The following is a 13,722-nucleotide window of genomic DNA, read 5'->3' as shown; positions in this document are numbered from 1 at the left end:
ATGAGATAGAGACAGTGCCCACACTGCTCACTGCTGTTTCCCCAGAACCTAGCACAGTACCTGACACACAGAGGAATCCAAGAAACAGAAACTATAATTTAGTGAATTACTAAAGTCTTGGGGTGGGGAATGTAACAAGAAATAATTTTCAAAGCTCAGGAAAAAGTTAAATAAAATTTAAAAATTCAAAAATTCAACAAGTTAACATACAAACAAGTGCTACGGTTTGAAAATTCATGGTGAAACTTAATCTCCAGTGCAACAGCACTGAGAGATGGAACCTTTAGGAGGTGATTAGGCCATGAGGGCTCTGCCCTCGTGCATGGGATTAGTGATCTTACAAAAGGGCTGGTGGTAACTAGCTAGGCCCTTTTGCTCTTCCACCATTTGAGCACATAGCATTCACCCTTTCAGCCATGGGAGGACGCGGCAACAAGGCATCATTTTGGAAGCAAAGAGCAACCTTCGCCAGACACTGAACCTGCTAGCACCTTGACTCTGAACCTCCCAGCCTCCAGAACTGTGAAAAATAAATTTCTGTTCTTTATACATTACCCAATCTGAGGTATTCTGCTATAGCAGCACAAATGAACTAAGATAAGATACTAAGTATGATTAAATGCCTGGAAACTTTTTCTAAAGAAGCTCTCTGATCTTCCCAAAACATTCTTAAGATTTCAGCTCTAGAAGACTGTGTTTTCCTCCACAGAAAAGCAATATAAGAATAGCTAATACCACTCGGGTACAGGCTGAGTTGTAGAGAGAAGAACAGGAAGGAGCCCAGACTCTTTACGAGGGAAAAAAAAAAAAAAAAATTGAAGTGCATTTGGGAAGTAGGTGCACAGCACACATTACATAAAACATTTGTAAATCCATGTCCTTCTTTGCAAAGTTAAGTTAGAAGCCTGTGGATCAGAATTAGAGATACTAGGCCTTCCTTTTGACTTCAACTCAACTCCTTAACTCCTACCAAAACCATACATTTCTCATCTTAAAAGCCTTCCATTACTGTAAAAGATACTGCAAAGAAATAACAAAACACTGATGAATAGTAAATTTAAAATAAGCCTTCTGTATATTAACACCCAGTACACAGGCAAGGTGGTCACTATCAGGATGACATACTTTCAAGTGGATCATCATGACTGAGTTCCAACCTTAGAAGATAGTCTTCACTCAAAATGAATTTACGATATTAATTCTTCACAGCAAAGTAATAATAATAACAATGACAATAGAAGGAGTTTTTAAATATGTAGAAATGTTAGATTGCCTATAATTTAAAATGTCTTCCAGATTTAAAAAAATCAAACCATACAAACATTAGAAGAAATATGAGAAAATTAATTCTTCTTTAATCTCAGTATAAGGAAAGGTTTCTAACTATAAATCAAAATCAAGAGGCAATACAAATTAATAAACTTGACTTCATAAAAATAATAAAATTTTGTATGGCCAAAAAAACAACATGAACAAAGTCAAAAGACAATAGAAAAGAAACAAGGATAGATAATTCACAAAAAAGATAAGTATAGCCCTTAAACATATGAGAGGATGTTCGACTTCATTCATAATTAAAACGAGAATGAAATACCATTTCTCACTAACCAGATTGATGAAAATTTAAAAATTTGCCAACACATTCTGTTAGCAAGGCTGCAGTGGTACAGGCATTCTCACAAACTGCCTGTGGGAAGACAATCTGGCACTACCCCTTTGAAGCAGAAACTCGTGGTATCTAATTAAACTTCATATACACCTAGCCTTCAACTCAGCAATCCTTCTTTCTGGAAACTGACCCTGAGGTTAGGCTTTCAACCCCAACCTAGGTGGGGAAAGTCAGCTCAAAGTTATTGATCACAGCATCATTTGTAATTACAAAATACTGGAAACGATCTAAATATCTCCATACAGGAGAGTGGTTGAATAAACTATGCATTCATACAATGAGTACAACGCAGCTGTAAAAAAAGAATGAGGATGATATCTGTGAAGTGAAATGCAGTGGTTTCTACAACATACTGTTAAATGGGAAAAGCAAGGTGAAAAGACTAATTCTAAAGTGTATGGTATCTTTCCTGTAAGAAAGGGGAAAAGGAAAAGTGCATCTGCTTATCTGTACAAAAAGAAATGCAAGAAGGGTAAATCAGAAAATGATGAGGCTGGTTACTTAAGCGGGTGGGTAGGAACAGAATGAAAAGAGAAAGAGAAAGGGTTAAAAGGGACAGGAGAAAGTAATATTTCTTGGAGTAGACTCAGGAAAGGGTTAAAAGGGATAGGAGAAAGTAACATTTCTCGGAGTATACTCAGAACTACACTGAGTGTAGACTTTTAGAATCACCGTAGTGTTTCACACATTCAGAAAAATGAAAAATTAACATCAACAAAGGATGAGGGCAAACTCAGAATATAAGCAGAAACAAATGAAACTAATTGTATTACAAATGAAAACTATCTACACTAAAGGGGTTGGCAGGAAGAGAGAAAATAATTAAGTAACCTTGGAACACAGTATACTTTATATACCCTAAGGCTCTAAAGTCAGACCAACTGTTCACAAATACTACACTCTATTCAAATGGATTTCTCACAGTGGTTTGGAATAGCAATTCCAAAATTACTTTATGTGTATTATAGTAAATATTATGGATAATGAAAACCTAGTGTCTCCCTACCAGAGAGAGGAGTTACAAATAGAAAATGAGAAAAAATTCAATAAATCCTATGGTAGTACATTAGAACTGGAAGTATCAGTATGAGCTCATGATTTTGAAAAAAAAAAAAAAAAAGTATGCATGCACATACAGATGGAGACAGATACTGAAACAGATATAGGTGTGTATTTATGTACACACACACACACACACACACACACATTTCCTAGCTCTATCTTCTGAGAGGGCCTAGAAGCAATGGTATCCCGGTACTAATAAGCCCAACTTGTGTGCAGAAATTGGTTTCTAAATATCACTCCTTAGAGAAACAATTGATTCCAGGGCTGGGGTAGGAAAAGTACAAGATAAGTCTGCAACATCTAGGGGTGCCAGAAACAAGAAAGTACTCAAAAAATGAGGGGGAGATGTCAAAAGACAGGACTCACTTGATGGGTCTCTCAATGGTCAAATGAGACATCTGGAACAATAAAATAATTACTAAGATAGATTATAACCCACAGAATATAATATGTGTCTATGAGTCCACACTGATAGGAATAAAAAAAGAAAAAATAAAGAAATGAGAAAGAACGGAAAGTTCTTCCCAACAGCTGAATTCCACTATTCTACTTAGCAAACATAACAGTGGTAACTGTTTCAGGTAAGAATCATTAAAGAATGTTAAAAATAATGGGGAAAAGTATAGGAAATAGGATATTTACATGATCTCAGAGTATCTCCCTCACAGATTCTTAAGTACAAAGGAAAAATAATAACTTTATCATGGCAGACATGCCTTTATCAATCAATAAATAATAAAGTAATAAATACAAAACAAAAATAAAATAATAAGCAAAAATAACTTTATCAATCTGGCACACACCAACTAAATCAAGAGATCAAAGTTACAATCATCACTAATAGGACAATTCAACATTATGTGCCTCCTGAAATGACACGCAAATATTACTACTGTGATGTTCTTGCAAGCATGCCCAACTTGAATCATGAGGAAACATCAAACAAACTCAATCTGAGAGACAAGCTACAAGATAACTAGCCAATGCTATTCAAAAGTGTCAAAGTCATGAAAGAAAGCCTAAAGAATCATTGCAGAAAAAAGAAGAAGAGACACGGCAACCTAATGAAACACGTGATCCTGGATTGGGTCCTGGACCAGAAACAGGACATAATATTGACTCTTTTAGTGAAATCTGAATAACATCAATAATCAATACATCAGTGTTAATCTCTTGATTTTGGCCATTGTACTGTAATAGTATAAGATGTTAACATTTGGGGAATCTGGTTAAGGGCACATGGAAATTCTTTGTACTATTTTGGAAGACTTTCTAAGTCTGACATAATTCCAAATTAGAAGATTTTTTTTAAATGTTTAATTATTAGAGATCAAAAACTGCAATCAAAAGTACTCAGAATTATAAAAACTAAAGAAATCTCATTTTTAAAAGTATGAGTTTATTGAAATACATGAAACACAATTAATTCGTCCATCAAACAAACTTTCATTTCATTTGTTTCTGAGACTACAGTAGCTTAGTCTCCATCAATTCACCTATTATAATTAATATAAATTTCTCACTGTTTAATTTTCAATAACTTTTGTATTTCTGTTTTATTACCCAGCTTTACACTTCAGAAATATTCCCTATTCTACGACGTTTTAGAATCCATTAAAGTTTCCTGTCAAAAGCATTCTAGGCAGGGTTCAATGGCTCACACCTATAATCCCAGTACTTCAGGAGGCCAACAGGGGAGAATCACTTGAGGCCAGGAGTTTGAGACCATCTTGGACAACATAGCAAAACACAATTTCTTTCTTTCTTTTTTTTTTTTTTTAAAGTCACTCTACTTACTGTTATCTCCAGGCCTTCAGGCCTTGGTCAGGCTAATGCAAAATTCTTACACAGTACCTTTTACTGTTAACTATATCCAGGTTTCCTATTACACTCAATTTCAGAGATCCTTGGTTTAAATATTGTTAATAGATATAACAAATTGTCATTAAATTATGAAATAAGGATAATAAAAAGAAATCCTACACTCTATCCTGACATAGCTTTAATGACAATGGAGTCCAGGGTTCATAGCTATTAATCAGCTATTCTGATTTCATAGCCTCCAAGACAGCCTCCTCAGGCTCTTTTCACCTTATTCACAGAAAGTCCCTCTTCCACGCTATTGGACTTAAATCCTACTGTGCAAAAGACAGATTTTACACCGGTACAGAAACACCTTGCAAAATTTTTTCTCTCCCAGAATAAAGTATCCTAAAACAGAGTAGGTATTCAATAAATACTCAGGGGTTTTCCTTTTGTGTTTGGTGGAGCCTGGTTCTAGGAGAAATTAGGTATTTCCATTACCAATCAAAAACACCTTAACCAATTATTTCATAAAAAATTACTTTAGCCAATCATCTAAGGGTCTAACAATACCGAGACACAGAGAAAGGGGCACACAACTACAGAGGAGAAACAAAATCCACAAAAGTTGGATGGCAGAAGCTAGAGACAAATTTTGCAGGCTTTATTATTTTGCCCAAAGCTTACCATGATACTGTGAAGAAAGCAATGCAGAAAGTAAAGCATATCTAAGGCCAGGCGTGGTGGCTTCCCAACACTTTGGGAAGCCAAGGTGGGAGGATCACTATAGCCCAGAAGCTCAAGACCAGCCTGGACAACATAGCAAGATCACATTCCTACAGAAAATTTTAAAAATTAGCTGGGCATAGTGGCACATGTCTGTAATCCGAGCTACTTTGGAGGCTGAGGTGGGAGGATGACTTGAGCCCAGGAGGTCAAGGGTGCAGTGAGCAATCATTGTGCCACTGCATTCTAGCCTAGGCAACAGAGTAAGGACCCTGTCTCAAAATAATAAAATAAAATAAATTTTAACAGAAAAAAAAGAGTACCTAAAATATGAAACTCCTAAGAGGTTTAATTTATGCCTCAATCCCAAATACTCAGTTCATTTTGTAGTGTAAAGCCTAGAGATAGACACCTTGACCTCACATTTTCCACTCGTTCTCCACCCCAAGAAGCAGGTAATAAACCCATTTGTTAAGACGTTTTTAGGTATCTATTAAAATATATGTCTCAACAGTATCCTTAACATCCTTACTACCAATAGATTCTGAACATAATCTAACCCAACATATTAAATATAGTTTTAATATTCTGAAAATAAGCAGAGAGGCTAATTTTCATTTATCCGTCAAAAACACATATCCACAGGGAAGGGTGCAGAATGGGTAAAAGATCCAAATTATCTGTATATTGATCTATACCTGTCTTTGTATAACTACTGCAAGCACACAAGGCACATTTTTTTCATTTCTACACTGTTTCAATTTTGCATTATGCATTATTCTTAATTTTTAAGGCTAGTTCATTAAGAAAATTCAAAATAATATGAACAAATAAACATATACATATCAAATACTTGTTATTTAACGACTTGAATTAGTACACAAAGCATTAATAATAAAAACCATAGGCCATGCATGGTGGCTCACACCTGTAATCCCAGCACTTTGGGAGACCAAGGCAGGCAGATCACCTGAAGTGGGGAGTTCGAGACCAGCCTGACCAACATGGAGAAATCCTGTCCCTACTAAAAATACAAAATAAGCCAGGCATGGTGGCACATGCCTATAAACCCAGCTACTTGGGAGGCTGAGGCAGGAGAATAGCTTGAACCTGGGAGGTGGAGGTTGCAATGAGCTGAGATTGCACCATTGCACTTCAGCCTAGGCAACAAGAGCGAAACCCCGTCTCAAAAAATAATAATTAAAAAAACCATAACTGCCATATAACCCAGAGAAAAAGGTCAAACCATAATAATGGTAGTGATAATCTCTAGGTGGTAAAATTTCTTTTTATTTTCTTCTTTTTTTAATGTTATTTTCTGAATTTTGTCAAATGAACCTGTCTTGCCTATAAAATACCCTTAAAAGGCTAAAAAATGCTAAACTAAGGGGAAAAGTTGTTTCCAACAGAGGCAGACAATTAAAATGAATGAAAATATTTTTACATATTACCAATAAAAATCAAATATAATAAAATACTTAAACATTCTAGAAAGCGTATCAGGTTAAAATATCATTACAGTCACCTAATATTGAAAACGAGTTATATCTGCTCCACTTCTTGTCTCCATATATATCTTTTAAGGTAACTACATGTTACATGGAGATGGAGATGTCATGATACAAAGAGTATGACTGCCACTTAAGACTTTCCAAAACTCATAAAAATTAAATAGAATCTGTCATCTTCAAAATAACATTTAAAAGCTAACATATATATACTTCTAGTTACTCCAAAACATTGTAATATGAAATAATGACTTCTATGTTAATATGTTAAAATAATTATTTCAACTATTTATAACATTTGCTGAATGAATACATACATATAGCAAAACTGTAATGGATCCAAAAAATACGGATTACAAAAGAAAAAAGTAAAATGTTGCTGAGGAAGAATAAAATCTCTACTAATATCTTGACCAGCCTGGGCAACATAAGGAGACCTCATCCTTACAAAAATTTAAAAATTAGCCAGGCAGGGTGGCACATTCCCATAATCCCAGCTACTCAGGACGCTGAACTACTACTCAGGAGACTGAGGTGGGAGGACTGCTTCAGCCCAGGAGTTCAAGGCTGCAATGAGCCTTGATCGTGCCACTGTACTCCAGCCTGGGTGACAGAGCAAGAGCCTGTCTCAAATTTTAAAAATCTTAAAACTTAGAAATATAAAATTTGAAATTAAGTTTTGTTGTAATAATGCAATAACTTTACGAATATATGAAGAGAATAAGGCAAATTATTCAAAGAAGTAAAATACAGAATGAATCAGTGAGAGTTCATCATTTTTAGATTATAAACTGGCAATTTTTCTATTAACTTTAACATGTCCAATATCATTAAAAAACAAGGTAGTGGGCAGCAGACATATCAAAAACCGTATCATTAAGAGAAAAATACTTTCAAACTTAACATCTGATTATAATTTATATTAAACTAGCTACGCTCAGAAATCAAAAATTTAGCAGAATGAGAGATAACTGTACTACACAGCTTAGAATACTAGAAAAACAAAAAATATATAATTTTTTGAAACATTTATTGTTCTGTTCACATCAGAAATTCACACTCTGAAGAGTGTAAACTTTCCTAACAACAAAGCAATATTCTTCAAGCATTAAGGTTATTTGTATAATTTTTTAGAAGTCTAACTTACCGAGTACCATCTGCTTTCCAGCTTACTTTATATGGTTTCAGGTCTAAAAGTTTAATATTTTGCTTGTCCATGGAAACAGGCTGTGCTCCAGGGAATCCAGACCTTAAAGAAGAACATGGTATTACTATCGTGGCTGGTATTCATACAAAGCAATACATGTCTTAAACCAATCTCAAATGAATCACACATTTATCACAAGGTTCTCTCTATCATGAGATTAATGTCAACTGGAATAACATCTGCTTTCACAAAAATACTAATAAAAGATTATCATTTTCTTGACATTTTAGAGTACAAGTTAACAGAGTTCTAAATTATCACTGCTATAGTATAATCACTGAGCTAATATTAAAATATTAGTATACATTATCTAAATAGTAAAGCAGGTATGTTTACAAGTCTTGTACTTCAGGAAGAAGTTTAAATCTTGGCTTTATTACCTTACATGATATTCTAGACCCCATATTTCTCCAACATAACACTGCCAACTTGACATAACTACAAGGTTGGCAACTTTCTCCTCGAAAGATACCCAGAAGTGACAAAACAGGAGAAATGCAGGTCAAGATTAAGGTTTAACAAAACATTAAAACCAAGGGTGTAGGTCAAGATTAAGGTTTAACACAACTTTAAAGATCTTATTTCTTCATTATTTTCATATTTTAGTTAAAACTACTTCTAGATGATTTATCTGGTATTCCTCTAACAGTAATAAAAGTTATTTCCATTAGGAATTCATATTAGGAATTTTTAGCAATAATCCTTTTTCATTACATTCAACCGTATTACAATTCTCTGCCACAGATACCAATGACCAGCAGAAATAACCACAGACCAAGACCTGAGAGCAACAGGTAAGAGCAATGTATGCTCTCCTGAATCCACTATGACACGTCTGAAAGATATTTTCAAGTCGTGGCAGGGAATGCCACGACTTGAATATATTTAAAGCTGATTTTCCTAGACTTCTGATTACAGAAAAACTGGAAAATGAGGCAGATCAAAATTTCACCTCTTCCCTCTTAACAAACTGAGAGACTAGCTCAAACATTAATCAGTAGCAGTAGAGTCAAAGACATGAAACAAATACTAGTCAGTGAAAACAATTTTCTATTACTTTAGGAAAATATGTGAGTCATCTAATTTTGACTCAACTGTCTGGTTATTGCATTGATTCTCTTGAAAGAAATCTGACACCTTTAAAGTATTCTATTGCAAACATACTAACTTCAAGGAGCCAAGAATATATGCCAATGCTTCTATTAATTTTAAGTGTTGCAAAGTAAGAGTAAATTTTATTTAAAATTTTAAAATATTTATTACCCTTCCCAGCCACAGAATTGATGACACTTCTGCTGTACCTCTCCTAACTTTGGTTGTGTTGTTACTTGAGTTACACCTTTAACAGTGACACCTTCCAAGAAAATAGCGCCCTTAAAAAAAAAAAAAAAAGGAAAAACAAGAAAAAGAAAAATATTTTATTAGAGTTCAACTTCATTTACAAAGAAGTGACTAAGAGATAAATTAGTTTGTTTTCACAAATCTTAGCAAGTCAATGTATCTAACAGAAACGGTCTGCTGTATAAACTCCCCTAGGATTGTACACCAGTTTTCCTAAATCCAGCATATAGTTTTCTTCAATATACATATGTACTCTACAGGCACTTCTCAAATCATAACAGTAATAATAATTTATCTACCATTTACTGAGAGCCAAGCAGAATGGCATCTTGCAAATATTCTCTCTAATCCTTACAACACTGAAAAAATAGATTGTACTATATTTATTTGAGAGATGAGTAAATAAGGCATAAAGATTTTATGTAAATCAACTGGTAAAAGACAGAATTTGAACAGGCCTACACTATACCAGTCACCAGTGGAGAGAAGGGAGAAGGAGTTGTGTTATTATGAGTGAAGTATGGACTTTAAGGGGATAAACACCAAAACTTCTACCTTTGTAAACCAGAGTAAGAGTGTAAGGCAAAGTGGCTAAGCCACAGTCATTGGATATATTAACATATTAATAGAACAAAATATTACTCATCATGGAACTTTTAATCTAAATTTTTTAACTCAGAACTACATATTTTGAAATATCACAGCAAAGTAAAGCAGATGGAGAATATCAAACAAATAAGGAACACTTCTGGAAATTTTAAAACCTAAAAAAAATAGTCTAGATGTATGCTACAGTTCTTTTCAGGCCCAGAAAAGGCTGGCATCAGTCTTAAGAAAGACATATAAAACAATTCTAGCTGTTAATGTAATTAGGGAATAAAAATTTAGTCTACAAGCTACAACGTTCAGCCTTCTGGCAAAGACTTGGCAACCTGAGCCACTTGAGAGAAGAAAAAAAGAACACTTAATATTTCACCCACATACATTCCTGTCAAATCTAGAAGAATCCTGAATCCTTCCAGCAGACACTAGTCCTACTGTTTGTCCCTAATTTTGAATCACTTTTTGTACTTATCTGTCTTCTACTTTGCTTTCCTTAAAGAATCATAATTCAGGAACTTCATAAGCCAAAGGACCAAGGAGTACGATCCCTCTCCTATTATACCATTACCTCTCTGTACTAGTCAATGGCTTTTCTGTTTAAAACCATTTCTATCATTAAGTACAACAGCCAAAGGAAAAAAAAAAAAAAGAGTATTTTGAAAAGAAAGCTCAATCAGATAATGAGGTTTGTAACATATTTACTTACTGAGTGCTCAGATAATTTCAATATCCTTATAAAATTATATCTTATGCTAATTAAAAAGAGAACACTTCTTTTTAGAGAGTTCAATATTAAGCATCTTAATTCTGATGGTATTAACAGCATGAGATGTTCTTTTTAAGTTTTACACGAAGAAAGTGTCTAGTTTCATTTATCAACATGGATTTCCTATGCAAAGTTAAGAAATGTACATTAGCTTCTGAAATGGGCAAAATAAAAGCAAAGGCCAAATTAACCTAAGTTACTACTAAAAACACAAACACTATTTCTTTTTTTAACAAACAATAAAAAGGACTAATGCATAGAAAATATGATCAACATTCAACCAAGCACTTTCCCATAATATTACCACAGAAATATTTTAATAACATTTCTATACGGTTGAATAAGCTGAATATTTTTAATTTAACAGAGCCAATAAATACTGAGCATCAGTACAGATCTAACAACTACTGAGGCTGGTTATAAAAGTTAACCCTAATCATCTAGTAAATGGCTGTCATGCATTTATTGTTCTTCTTTCTTTTTTTTTTTTTGAGACGGAGTCTCGCTCTGTCGCCTAGGCTGGAGTGCAATGGCTGGATCTCAGCTCACTGCAAGCTCCACCTCCTGGGTTTACGCCCTTCTCCTGCCTCAGCCTCCCGAGTAGCTGGGACTACAGGCGCCTGCCACCACACCCGGCTAATTTTTTGTATTCTTAGTAGAGACGGGGTTTCACCGTGTTAGCCAGGATGGTCTCGATCTCCTGACCTCGTGATCTGCCCATCTCGGCCTCCCAAAGTGCTGGGATTACAGGCTTGAGCCACCGTGCCTGGCCTGTTCTTCTTCCTTAATCTTTCCTACCATGCATCAACTTCTTTTTTAACTTCCTCTATTTTCTTCCACAACAAATATGTAAAAAGAAAAGTAGAAGTTAAGTCCAATGAAAAAAAGGATGATACACTTCATACACAAATCATCCTTGGTAACTTTAGGTTAACATAATTTGCTATTTAATGTTACCACAATAGTTCTCTGACAAAATACCATTTTTATATTATTCAAAATTATGTAATAACTCCAAGAAAGATCACTAATTTTTTTTTTATTTATTTCTAGATGTAGTTTGTTTAATGTAAGCCAATTCTGGTTATTTCTACTTAGAGCTGAAAGCAACATGAAAGCAGCTATCTTGGTTTTCATGTTAGAGATCTAGAAACTGTTCCAACATTCTAAATGTACAAAAGGTCTAAGAGGGGAGAAAATAAAATCCTTCAAACAAGATTTGCACATGCTGATACTGCTCATTATTTCATTATACCAGCCCTTCCAAATCTTGAATTTGCATTTTTAACCAGTGTTAGAAAATCCTGTATTTCCCTCCTTGGGAAATATGGTAAGCATTAGCCATAACATATTCCTGAAGCTAAATCTCACAGCATCACTTCCCACAAACAAGAGATCAAGATGCTTTTCATATTTATTTTATTTTAAAAATCCAGAATGGATAAAAGAGAACAATCATCCAGGATGTAGGTGCCAGACACAGGGCAGAAGGTAGCTAGAAAAGTATGCCTTAGGGAAGTTAAGGGCCTAGCCTCATTCCTACCTTGTTTTAATAGCTGTACCTAAAATACATAGCTTAGTTTTCCATTGCTATAGCTTCCTCTGCCCCATTTACAACATGGCACAGCCGGCATGCCTTGCAAGGCCTGACTTGAAGGACCCCATGTACACACAGGGCAGTACAGCAGTACTAGGCTAACTAGAAGGATCTCATCCCCATATGTGATCTCATTCCAAGTCTATGGCTGAAAACCTTCATCGTTATGTATGACATGGTTTCACTCCTTGAAAACATGGCCACTTCAGCATTAAATAGTTAAATCTTTATAATGGAAAGATCACTAATTCTAAACAGTGGCCAGATGTGGTGACTCATTCCAGTAATCCCAGGCTGAATCAGGAGGATTGCTTGAGCCCCAGAGTTCAAGACCAGCCTGGGCAACATAGTGAGACCCATCTCTATTTATAAAAATAAAAAATAAATAATTAATTTTAAAAATAAATTATAAATAGCAATGTCTTAGGTCTGGAATTATTACGTACATACTATAATTGAGTATTAAAGTCACTGACATTTATTTTCACTTTTCAACAAATTATTATATCTATTTGTGAAAATAAAAAAAATCAAAAGTTTAAAAAGTATGTTTATAGAAATATATTTCATAAACAGAGTCAACTAGCCTTAAAATTAAAATCTGCATGGCTATCACAACAGAAATGAGTGATCCTTTAGACAGAAATTTAGTAATTACAGAAGATGGGGGCAATTTATGTGACAGACTGCTCTGTGTGTGTGTGTGTGTGTGTGTGTGTGTGTGTGTGTGTACAGAGAAAATGTATACAAGTATATATGTACAACAAGCATATTTTCATAATGAGGAAAATACATTCATTGTTGTATTCAAAGAAATGATCTCGGACATCAGTTCAACGAGCAAGCAACATACATGTCAGTCATACTCCTGCAACTCAGTAATGCATGTACTCAAAAGACGAATAAAGAAGGTGTCTTAGGAATGTAAGGGGCCAAGCACAGAATAGGACATGTACCACAGTTACAAACCCAAAGAGAGCTATCAAAAGTAACTACAAGGAGTCCATTACTTGAATATACAGTTACATCAATGTAAGAATCAGAAAAGACTGTGCTTAACAAAGTCTCAAACCAAAAATACCTTCATTATGTCAAGAGATGTGATCTACAAAATAATTAGTCATTCTTAGATTGCCTCTGTCAACTATCTTCAACCTCAGATGGAAAAAAAGAAAAATGAAAGCTTTTCCAACCATAAATGTAATAAGTAATTATATCTATGCTTCTCATCCCTGTCAACCATAGGTCAACTACTGCTGACACCATCCACAATTCAACTCCCCAGTCCCCTTTCTTCTCTGATGGTTTTGTACTCACTGCTTTAAAGCCCCTTTCCTTGGTTCATCTTATCAATAATCGCCTTCCCAAAGAGTTCCAATGTAAACCCTGGAATTCCTTTTTCATAAATAACCTTCCCCTATCATCTCAACCATTTTC

The 13,722-nt window shown here is 34.7% G+C and overlaps 1 protein-coding gene across 2 annotated transcripts in view; it reads right to left on the bottom strand.

Annotated features, from left to right (window-relative positions):
* The window catches only part of RNGTT (RNA guanylyltransferase and 5'-phosphatase), a 338,317-nt gene that overhangs the window by 260,497 nt on the left and 64,098 nt on the right, over nt 1-13,722 (bottom strand). For both annotated transcript variants that reach the window (XM_008006573.3, XM_008006574.3), the window contains exons 7-8: nt 9,242-9,351; nt 7,919-8,020 (exon numbers count right to left, since the gene is read on the bottom strand). In XM_008006573.3, coding sequence (XP_008004764.1) covers nt 7,919-8,020; nt 9,242-9,351 — 212 coding nt within the window. The remainder of the gene's footprint in view (nt 1-7,918; nt 8,021-9,241; nt 9,352-13,722) is intronic.

This window comes from Chlorocebus sabaeus, chromosome 13 (genome assembly GCF_047675955.1).
Source record: "Chlorocebus sabaeus isolate Y175 chromosome 13, mChlSab1.0.hap1, whole genome shotgun sequence".
In the NCBI taxonomy this organism is placed as follows: Eukaryota; Metazoa; Chordata; class Mammalia; order Primates; family Cercopithecidae; genus Chlorocebus; species Chlorocebus sabaeus.
Note: the sequence above shows the minus strand (reverse complement) of the source record. Positions and strands in the feature narration are given on the sequence as shown.